At 36.9% G+C, this 11,436-nt stretch overlaps 1 protein-coding gene across 1 annotated transcript; it reads left to right on the top strand.

The window, feature by feature from the left end:
- Nucleotides 1–8,364: 8,364 nt before the first annotated feature.
- LOC131310976 (transcription factor bHLH162-like) lies at nucleotides 8,365–9,874 on the top strand. Its single transcript, XM_058338269.1, has 3 exons — nucleotides 8,365–8,612; nucleotides 8,714–9,070; nucleotides 9,680–9,874. The coding sequence occupies exons 1-3, from the start codon at nucleotides 8,460–8,462 to the stop codon at nucleotides 9,749–9,751; spliced, it is 582 nt and encodes a 193-aa protein (XP_058194252.1). The 5' UTR covers nucleotides 8,365–8,459; the 3' UTR covers nucleotides 9,752–9,874.
- The last annotated feature ends 1,562 nt before the right edge of the window (nucleotides 9,875–11,436 follow it).

Raw genomic sequence — 11,436 nt, 5'->3', positions numbered from 1 at the left:
GAACGATCCTCTTTCCGGTCTGGTAAAAAACAAACCATCCGCACCGAAATCAGAAAATTCATACTCAAAACTAGTCAATTGTGGGATTGCAGCATATCTGGCTCGTTGAAAAAGAGGAATGGTCGGAGCAAAACAAAACAAAAGGGACACAGACAGTCGCTCCAACGTCGTTCAGCATCACTGGTCAAAAGTCGTTTCCCCTCCAGTTTTGTTTACACTTATGTACTCCAATATCCTTAATTAATTCGTCTCTGTTTCCTAGCGGAAAACCCTTTTTTTTTTTTTTCTTCGAACTAATTAAATTCTGAAAGCTTGTCATTGTCCTTTTGCACACCTGTCCAACTGTTAGGACCCCTCGTTTGACAAAAGCACCATCCGCGTTGAAGACAAATGGAAAGAGAAGTAAGATAATGATTGAAGAGATGTGTAATGATTGGAGAGAGATAGAGAGAGAGATGAGAAAGTGATAATTGGAGAAATAGGGTAATGATTGGAGAAAGAAATAGAGTAATGATTGAAAAACTAAACTAAAACTAAACTAAAATGGTAACCAAACACAACCCACGGTTATCAGAAAGCTTGTCACTGTACGTCAAAGACAAATAGTGAAGTGTGACTATCAAAAAATAGAATGCGAAAATCATTTCCCAAGTAATAATCGAAGAGAAAATTTTATTAGGGACCGAAGATAATTTTATTAGGGACCGTACGTATGAAGAGAATTTGAGTCTAGAGACCCAAAGCAAACACAATCTCCACCACGCGTTGCTTCATGCTTTCTTCTCCTTGTAAATTCGGCTGAAACTTAGAAATTTTAGTTTCTGGTTCTCCATAAATATGTGATGGCGATATCCCAAAGTAGTACTAAATAATTGCAATAGCCATTCATATGGGGAGTGTTTACTATTGTAAATTCGGCTGAAACTTAGAAACTTTTCTTTTTCAAATCCAGACTGTTAGAATAAATGTATATACAAAATAATATAGCGATCAAATCGTGATCTTAAGATTGTGATTTGATTGTAATTAAAATGATTTTATTCCATAGTCAGACTCTTTCCTCTCGTATAAATAGAAGTCTCATTGTATGGTTTCAATAATCGAATAAAACATTTCTTCTCTCATATTTCAACACAAACCATGAATGATAACGGCCGAAATCGATGATGCACTACAGGGTCTCGGGGAATCAGTGGGGTTCTACTAAGAGACGCTTCGTCGGATGGGTGCCTACAAATTAAGAGACCCTTATACGACGACATGAAAAAAAAAATCTATTCCTCCAAATTTTAATTTGGCCTTAGGAATCATCAGAACACGAGCCACCGCCTGGAGAAGATTAGGCCATTAATTCAGATTCTAGAAAGATCATGGTAAGCGTTTTTCTTGAATGTCTTTTTCTGCTGAAAATGATAGGAGTACTACATAACACAGTATTTATTAGTATCTATTTCGTCCCCTCTCTCCTTAGTCGTTGTACCTCTGTTTTGTTCGTTGACGAGTACTAGGGGGGTTTTGGCAACACTTTAATATAGCGACAAACTTTCACAAGTCCTGTTGACACATCCGTTCACTAGTACTGCTTGCCCGTGCCTTCAGTTTTGGCAACACTTTAATATAGCGACAAACTTCCACAAGCCCTGTTGACACATCCGTTCACTAGTACTGCTTGCCCGTGCCGGAAGGCACGGGTCAATGAATTTGTTAGTATTCAGTATGATTTTGAGTAAGCTTAGCTAACAGAATGCCCGTACTTGTAGCCCACTTGCAAACAGAAACCCAATTGTCTTCACAAAATCCGCTCCATAAGTTTGAAAGAAGATTGACATTTGTTTATTTTGGGTGTTATAAGAGATTCTTAACCAGAAAAAGAACACGTTGTCTCTTTGTTTTCTAGGGTTTTAAGATATTTTTTTTTTAAGATGGGTGTTTATACAAAGCATGTCTTATCTGATCGTCCGGGTTTAGACTGTTAGAAACAATTGCATCTCGGTTATTGTACCAGTAAGATGCTTGAATCTATCAGCAAATTTGAATAATTTAAAACACTTTTGGCTGTCACGATTGCATGAACCGCAAAAAAATTGGCTAAAAAATCTTCCTGTCGAAACAACAAATCTAGACAAAACAACACTTTTTGGCCGCTGCAATTGCACAAACTGTCCTTTCAAATCTGTTTTTGGACCGTAGAAAAACCGGATTCTATATAATTTTTTTTTTACTAAAATTTGCTTGCATAGATAAAAATGTGACAAAATGAAGAAGATTATACTAATATTGGTCCATCAACACTTCCATAGCGGAGTTCATTATAAATATCTAGGACAAATCCAAACTAATAATCTAAATGTAAAACGAGACCCAGTTGCTTTTTGAAAACAACGACACTCACTATCTGCCGTATGTTCATACCAAGAATCATCAATCTCAAAAGAAATAAAGTTATAGCCAAAGATTAAGATGTGAAGATATTATATAAAGCTCCATATGAAATATATATTTTTTAAGTTTAGTGTACCAATTAACAAAACACGCATAAAACAAAAACAAAATTAATCTAATTAAACGTATGGATTTGGATTTGAATTGGGCCCTCTATTCGAACGTGGCATGGTAGAATATGTCAATTTTTTAAATTTTTCTTAAGTGGAGTGGTAACCCATTGGTAGACACTGTGCAGTTGACTTGGGGTTCAAAACCTTAACTACAATTAACACTACTAACTTTTGCTGAGGAAAAAAAAAAGAGTCAATTTCTTAAATTTTTCTTAAGTAGATCGAGTGGTAGCCGAGCGGTAGGCTGGTGTACTCTCGTGCATTTGACTTGGGTTAAAATCTCACTAACTACAACTAACGTACACCACTGACTTTTACCTAGAAAAAGAAGAAGAAAAGAATATGTCAATTTCTAATGGTTGACAAAAGAATATGAAAGGAAGAAGGAGAGAGTTTTGCATTGAAAAAACTTAATTAAGGCTTACACACTACATTTTCTAATTTGTCCATTTCACAAAGAGAGACCGCCGACCCATTGAGTGAGGCGTTTCCAGAGAGAAACATATGGCTTAATTACTGCTTACACTTTTGATTTTTCCTGAAGTACCTAGTACTGCATGTACTAGCTAGAGTAGTTAGAATGCGATGAGATTGTCTTAAATGCTGTTCGATGAAATTTGAATCTTAAATACTACTAAAGAATTGAATGTTTGAATTCCTTACCGAATAAACCTAATTTGATACAAACTCAGAACAAATATATATATTTTTTTTCCGGTCAAACGGAAATTCAAACAATTGATTTCATACTAACTAGCAAGACCTTCCATCCCGTTTTAAGTGAATCCAACTTTTTATAGAGAGATATCATCCTTACCAATTAAAATTTTTACAATTAATTTATAATCACAAACACACACACAAACACTTTACACACTCGCATCTTTTGGTGGGGCCCACACACATTGGAGGCGTAGTGTGTGTGGGCTCCAATGTGAATGTAAGTGAGTTTGTGGTTGTAAAATGATTGAAAATTTTAACTATAATTGCCTTTTTTGGAGACATTATTATTGGACTTTCTACGGAATTCGTTGGAATTCACTTGGGAAAAAATGAGAAATGTACCAACTTTAACCACTAACTATTAAAAATGAACACATACTAAGAGATCGCCTACAATAAAATACTGGACCGTGAAAAAGGGATGGGGAGTACTTCATCATATAGTTATAGTCATGAGAATGTGAATTTAACATTTTTTTTAAAAAAAATTCAATGGTTCTCCTATAAAGTTTCTTGTTTTGTTGATGGAATTGTAATGATAGCGGTGACAGTGCTGGTTATGTTTGTAGTGGCTCATGCACAAACGTGGGTGGAAAGGTGGTGGTGGTGTATGTGGTGAAGGGGGCGGTGGTCATGTTGAGGCGGCGGCGTGGTGGTGTTGCTGCGGTAGAGGCCTAGAGGTACGTTGAGAGTGATAATGGTGGCGCGTGGTTGTGGTCAAAGACGTAATCGAAGGTTGACTACTGGCCGGGGGCCACGGCCACCCCAATTTCACTCTCACAATTTCTCTGCATACATAATGTGTCATATACAAAAGAATTAATTAAATAGGAGTAACAAACTTGGACCACTTTCTCACACGTTTCATTCTCCTTTGGGACAACGGGCCCACCACTCAGCTCTCTTAGACTTGGCCACTTGGGTAACTGGTCGTGGCAAGTCGTGTTCGTGTCGTGTTAATCGGGTTTGTGTCACAAATCATTCAACCCGAACCCAACTCATTTAGAATTCGTATTTCTCGAGTCGTGTCATTTTCGTGTTTCGTGTCAGAAATGCTCAACCTTAACCCGTTAACTTCGTGTCCGGTTCGTGTTGTGTTATCGTGTCCGTTGCCCAACTCTATTTAGAATTACAAATATACCATATATTTTATATATATGTTCGTATAAATGGGTGACACAGATTAGTAACCGTGTTGGTCGTGTAAATTTCGTGTCTCGCGTGTTCAACCTGAACCTGACCCATTTATAATTCGTGTTTTTGAGTTGTGTCATTTTCGTGTTAGAAATGTTCAACCCTAACTCGCTAACTTTGTGTCCGGTTCGTATCGTGTTATTGTGTTTCATGTCCATTGCCCAGCTCTAATCTCTCTCATACTGTTAAAAATAAAACTCACCAATCACCTCGATTTTCTCTCAATCGGGTATTAATTTAACATTTACAGTAACTTTTTTTTTAATACTCTTAGAGCGTAAAATTTTACTCCTGCATATTTTTATTATTACGTTATGACCCCTGCATACGTATATGAATCCTGGCTTTGTTGGCAGTGTGGTAGAGGGGAATGATGGGAGGTGGTAGTATTTCAGGGGTTATGGTAGCACCTTACTCACATAATCTTTTAAAACACCATGTGTTCGATCATGAGCTCGCTATCACAAATTTTAATAGATGAGATGAGTTTCAAAAATGCTTTTCACGCTTGTGCTTATGCTCTCGTTCACGCACGTTAATTATGTGACTTAGGGTAGTTGCCCCCAACGGGGGCTAAAAACATGTTATTGTGATGAAGGTGCACATAGAAGCTTAATTATGCATAAACAGTTGCGAATTCAAACAGTAATTTTTTAAAAACCTACTCCATATATATGAGCTGCTAGAAAATGCGTTTAAGTACATGGTTAACTATATATATATGAACTACAGGGTTTCTCTTTTTATCGTTTTTAAATGGTATAGAAACATTTCTTCGCCGATAAAAGAAAAATACGGTAAGTACTTTTAAGTGACACAAACTGCACTGTCCGTTCCAGAAAGGGAAAAATGTAATTATTTTTTAAGAAGGTAATTTTAAGTTTAAAAATTACGAGTTTATCGAAATCTAAAAATACGTAATATGGATCTTATTTGAAAGATCTCGATGAGATCTTTTATACGATGCAAAAAAATATTTTTTATTTACATTATTTTTGAATTTAAAAATGTGAAATAAACTGCTTAACGGGCTCTTAACAATTATCTTAATCTACGTTCATTTAATGCATTCAATTCGAAGTAAACGGAATTTTTTTTTTGATGCAGAACGGGTAGCATACGTGATAATATCTGTCGGCGATCCGGACCGTCCAAAATTTTCCCCCTCTCTCCTTTCTCACGTATCGTCAACGGGGTACTAGCGTGGTACCCTACCACAAGCCAAACTGTACGGTTCAGTGATATACAGGACCACACTTCCTTAAAACCAAAACCACTTATGTGCTAGTAAAAAAACCTCCCTGTATTTGGGACCTGTCTACCCCAGCGTACAAAATTGGGTGGAACTGACTTCATCGTTTCTTTCTAATGTTTAGTTTGGATTTTGAAGAAGGTTTTTAAGAATAATGAATGTAGAGAAATAAATAGATAAAATTTATCGAAGATTGTGCGCAAAAATTTTGAGTACCTCAAACGAACAAGGTCTGTCTTGGAATTATATATCCAATTAACACAAGTACGTAGAGGTAGGGCTGCAAACGATCCGAGCCGCTCGCGAGCGGCTCGGAGCTCGGCTCGATAACGGCTCGGCTCGGCTCGGTTCAAGACAAAAACGAGCCGAGCTCGAGCTCGAGTCCTGAGCTCGTTTCATAAACGAGCCGAGCTCGAGCTAGTCGAAACTCGGCTCGAATTGACTCGCGAGCTCGATTATATAATATATTTATATATATATTTATATATATATATTTTTACATATTTATATTTATTTATATATATATTTATATATATTTGTTTCATAAACGAGCCGAACGAGCCGAGCTCGAGCTCCGAAAATACCTATCGAGCCGAGCTCGAGCTCGAGTTCTGCAGCTCGTCACGAGCTCGAGCCGAGCTCGAGCTCATTGTTTTTGAGGCGAGCCGAGCCCGAACATGCCGAAACTCGGCTCGGCTCGGCTCGATTGCACCCCTACGTAGAGGTGTCAAATATACCCAATGAGTGTTTCTGTGTTCGTTTTGAGTCTTTAGACTCTATCATTTCTTTCTGCTCGCATGCAGTTCATAATGAATTTTTTTTTTAATTATTATTCTCATTTTTTTCCGAACAAAGTCGCAAGTCGTCCGAATCCAAGGCGGAAATTGGCCAAAGTAGAGAAGAAGCCTTTATTTATCTGTGACAAACCAAAAATTGGATTAAGAGAGAGAATTGAAGTGCTGGTAGTTATTCCATCCGTTCTAGATGCTGAATTTTCACAAAAAGACGTGCAAATTTGAAAACAAATAATAAAGTACGTCCTTGTACAAATAAAATTTTTTAATCAAAAAGTTACTTTTTGAACAGGTCAAAAAGTTACTAGAAGGCATAAAATAATGCCTTGGAGGGGAAATGACGTGTAAACACATGCATAATGACGTGTAAACACATGCACTGTTCAAATCTCTATTAATTATTATACGGTGCAAAAAAATTTAATTTTTTTGGTACATTTACATTATTTTTGAATTTAAAAATATAAAATAAATATTTATTTTTTAAAAAGATGTTTTGAAATGGGACCAAAATTCCTGCTTAACTCTCGCCAACGTATACTGCTCCACAATATTGGGAAAAGAAAAAAAACTAAACATAATTACATGCAAACGTATCTATAAAGTGGCCGGTGAGGTGTGGATGCAAATATAAAGAGTCAAGGGTCAGCCCCTGACACATCAGTAGCCAATACTGGTAGCCCACCTTACTGGACGACGTTCACCATTATGATACACATTAATCTCATAGGATTTGTAGAATAGTTGGCCCCACGACAATAGTAGTACTCCGTACTAGTTTTTTTTGGAGTATTTTTTATTTTTATTTTTTATATATATTCGGATCAATTTGCATACCTCTCGACTAATTTTGAGACTCTAGATATAACGGCTAGACAAATCCTCCAGTGTTCCTGAGGTTTGCAATGTCTAGTCTCCATTCGATTCAAACATGGAGAATGGATACGCATTTATTTTTTCACACCCAATCACGGAAGGCTTCATTCTTTTGAACTTTTTCGTATAAAACTACTTTTCGGTAATTTTTTATTTTAGTAACTTTTTGTTTAGTTCTTTTATCGTAATTTTCGGTGTTAAGCATTCGTCTCAACAAGATAAATCAAAAAATTATACTCCCTCCGTCCCAATTTATTTGTCACTTTTTGGAGTTCGTATTACTTTTCAATTAATTATATATCGTAATTTATAATGTTTTAGGCGATTTCAAAAATATTGAATTATAGAACAAATCGAGATCTATCAAATAATATCCATATTGGATATAAAATTCATTACCACTTTAAAGATATAACTAATTTTTTAATTCAGTTAGAATAGAACTGGGACAAATAAATTGGGACGGATAGAGTAATAATATGGATTGATGCTGAAAAAAAGTTCCTATACGACGACACTTTAGATAAAAAGACAATTGTTTCGTTTGGTCATAAATTTTAACTCTTTAGACTCTTACCGTTGAGACATATGATTAATTTAAAAAATATAATGCAAATGTAACAAAAATTTAGAGAAAAAGAAAAACTAGACCCAATGTCCTGTTTCACAAACCTTCTTGCAAAATTAAGGACGGAGGGTAATGGAGCAGTACTAGTTTCTGTTGACCCATTGATTTCGTCAAAAAATTATCTGCTCCATGTGGCTATCAAATGACCCACGCAACCATAGAGTTGACAACCGATGATTCCCCCTTCCTTCCTTAATTTTCCCTCTCTCTCTCTCTCTCTCTCTCTCTCTCTCTCTCTCTCTCTCCTCCCTCCCTCTCTCCTCCCCCGCTCTCCTCTCTCTCACTATATAAAGGACTTGGGAAGTCGTGAGATTCTTCCAAGTTCTTCAGAGTATCAGACTTCTCACTTCGATCCCTTTCCTTTCAACATAAAATCTGTTGTTTTAAATTTGTGGTGCAATATATATATATATATGCTATAGTCAATATTAATTGATATGAACAGCAAAAGTAATAGGACTCCTACGAGTAGTAATTCACCTGAAAAGCTGGATAGGAAGACGGTGGAGAGGAATCGGAGGATACATATGAAAGGCCTCTGCTTCAAGCTCACCTCTCTCGTCCCTCCCCACCATTTTCAACCCTCCAAGGTACTACTGCTACTCCTACTCTCTCTCTCTCTCTCTCTCTCTCTCTCTCTCTCTCTCTTCTTAGTCGTATTTTTCATTCCCAAACTAACAAGATTTTTCAGGACATGTTATCACAGCAAGAGCAGCTGGACCAGGTGGCCACGTACGTAAAGCAATTGAAAGAGAGAGTCGATGAGTTGAAGGCAAGGAAGGCAATAGCAATGGGCAACAACAACAATGTCACCGGAACCAAAAACCATAACAAGGAAACGTCGTCGTCGATGTCCGAATATTTCAGATCACCGGTGTTTGAGTTGCGAGATTTGGGTTCGAGTTTAGAAGTAAACCTAGTAACAGGTTTGGAGAAGAACTTCAAGCTTTGTGAAGTCATTGGTATTTTACACGAGGAAGGAACTGAAGTTGTGAGTGCTGTCTTTTCTACATTCGGGGATAGGGTTTTCCACACCCTCCATGCTCAGGTGATTCTGCTGCCAGCAGGCTTTAGTTACCGGATCGAAAAATGTTTTCGGAACACGAATTTCATACAGAAAAGTCATTCAGAATTAAAATGCATTTTCTCAACGATCATAAAATAGGATCTATTTCGAATCATTACAGTTTGCGCATTTTTCTTAGTTCATATCCCGATCGATTAACGACTTTCATAGATTGGTTGTAGGTACATGTCAAAAACAGTTTGTATAATAAAAAACAGTACAATAATAACGTGGCAGTGATAATGATAATTTAATTTGAATTCAAGAACCTCAACAATGGATGTTTAAATTTGATATGAAAGGCCATATATGTTTCCATATTAAAGTTATGTAGATCACGCCATTCGAGGTGGCCCAACCCAGCATTCATTCGAAATCGTGTAGTGAAAATTTGTTCGTTTTGGGCCTAAAAATCTCTGCGCACGGTTTCTAATAAATTTTTTCTGTCTATCTCTCTCCGCTCACTACTCTAAAAAACCTCCCTCAAAATTCAAACCGAACAAGTTCTAATTTTCTCCTTCTAAATCTGATCGTAATTTTTAGCAAACTGGGCTGATGAAACTTGTTTTCCTATTTTGATGAACTTGGCAGGTGAGAGTTTCTAGAGTTGGTGTGGAGACTTCAAGGGTATGCCAGAGATTGCAGGAATTGGTTTGCTCATGATTATTTTCTTCCCCTTTTCAAGTTTTTGGGAAGATTTTCTGTAGCCGTAGGAGCATGGTGTTAGTTGTTCTCATGCCCTGTTAGTTGAAAGTATTGATTAGTATTAGAAAGTGTGACAGAAGCCACTTTTTTTTTTCGCCTTTCGCCTAGTTATATAATATTCCGAAAAAAGAAGAAATATTAGAAATTCCTCCTCTTTTTGTGCTCAATTTTTGTATACTGAGTGCTGCTATACGGTTTTTTTTTTTTTTTTACGTAAATTATTTTGTTATCTCATGTAAACATGGCAACACATGATCTTCACCGAGTTCATTATGACCCATGCTCAAGAGCTTATGAAAAGTTAAGCTCTTGAACATCCTCTTTTTATAAATAGCTTAAAGGGGGAGTGACATCCAAAATTTAGTACCATTTTTTTCTATAAAGTGAGCAAAAACGTCGGACTCGGTCTATGTGTGTATGGGTCGTTGGGTTGTGGCTTTGCAACCCAACAGAAGGCAGGGCAAACAAGTGGCCAGATGAAGATATCCCGATACGTACTATTGATAGGTGAGTGGGGAGTTGCTAAGAATAACTGCCATATGATCGAACCGAGTAGGCCCCCGCTTGGCAATATCCTGGGTCCTGTGAGAATTGGGACATGATATATTTCGATCACACATATCTAAAAAATCTCCATGGACATATAGATAAGCTTTTGAACACCCTACCCTTGAAGTTGGTTCTCTCTTTTGACCATAGATCAGCATCTCCAACGGGAGATGTCAAAGTTGAGGTGGACAATTAAACGACTAGTTTTGGCATTAAGTTGTCATCCAACCATGATGCCTTCTATCATGTCAAAAGTGATATGGCTTTGAAGGGAGGTGACGTGGCTTTGAAGCGAAGTCTCAACATGTCAAAGCCAAGTCTCAACATGTCAACTTTGACATCAACCTCTAGATTGTCAATTTTCAAAAATTGACCATAAGCTTTCAAAATAATTTGACATAAGGGTTGAAGAGGAGGAGCGTGATGTCAAATTGCCATACAAGCCTTCAAAATAATTTGACATCTCTACTTTTGACCTCTCCTGTTGGAGATGCTCTTATAAACATCTAACTAACTGGTAAAATAAAATAAAACAGCTATAGAAATCCTATGGTTCGTAGAATTAATTTCCTTGTTTTCGTGGCTGCCTAAGTTCTTTGAGTGAGGGTCTCACCACTAACACACCAGGGGCCAATGTGGAAGTTGCGTAACAAAAACTGATGGCCAAAATCTGTGACTTAGGGATTTGCTCCATTTTAATATTTCAGCTTTGAAATCATCCATGTGCAATCATGAAATTCTTTGCGTCAACTCATATGAAACTTTACTCCCATTTTAATAGGGCTCTTCGCAAGTGGACAGTTGAATTAGACTTCCAAGATTACTAGTTCATGAGGTGCATATAAGCTTGATCGCCGAATTTTAAAAGCACCTTAATTCATTCTCCTTTAGTTAATCAAAGAGAAAAAAAATTTTATGGCGCTCCATCTCGTGAGTCCAAAAGTTTTTTGGACAGTTCGGACTAAAAACATACTATTACCGTTAATAGATATTTATTACTGGTAATAATTTTAAAAAAGTATCTCAATCATCAATTGCCGAAATAGACGGTTGATATTGAGCAGAACTGTGATTAACTTTTTCTCTCTCAAAAT

The sequence above is a fragment of the Rhododendron vialii genome, chromosome 12a (genome assembly GCF_030253575.1).
Source record: "Rhododendron vialii isolate Sample 1 chromosome 12a, ASM3025357v1".
In the NCBI taxonomy this organism is placed as follows: Eukaryota; Viridiplantae; Streptophyta; class Magnoliopsida; order Ericales; family Ericaceae; genus Rhododendron; species Rhododendron vialii.
The sequence above is the reverse complement of the archived record's forward strand: the minus strand, read 5'-3'. Positions and strand labels throughout refer to the sequence as shown.

Excerpts from the sequence above, each read along its gene's own strand:
- LOC131310976 (XM_058338269.1), top strand. The coding sequence starts at position 8,460 with ATGAACAGCAAAAGTAATAGGACTCCTACGAGTAGTAATTCACCTGAA. Across the intron at positions 8,613-8,713 it reads ACCATTTTCAACCCTCCAAG|GACATGTTATCACAGCAAGA; the intron begins GTACTACTGCTA and ends AAGATTTTTCAG. Across the intron at positions 9,071-9,679 it reads TCCACACCCTCCATGCTCAG|GTGAGAGTTTCTAGAGTTGG; the intron begins GTGATTCTGCTG and ends TGAACTTGGCAG.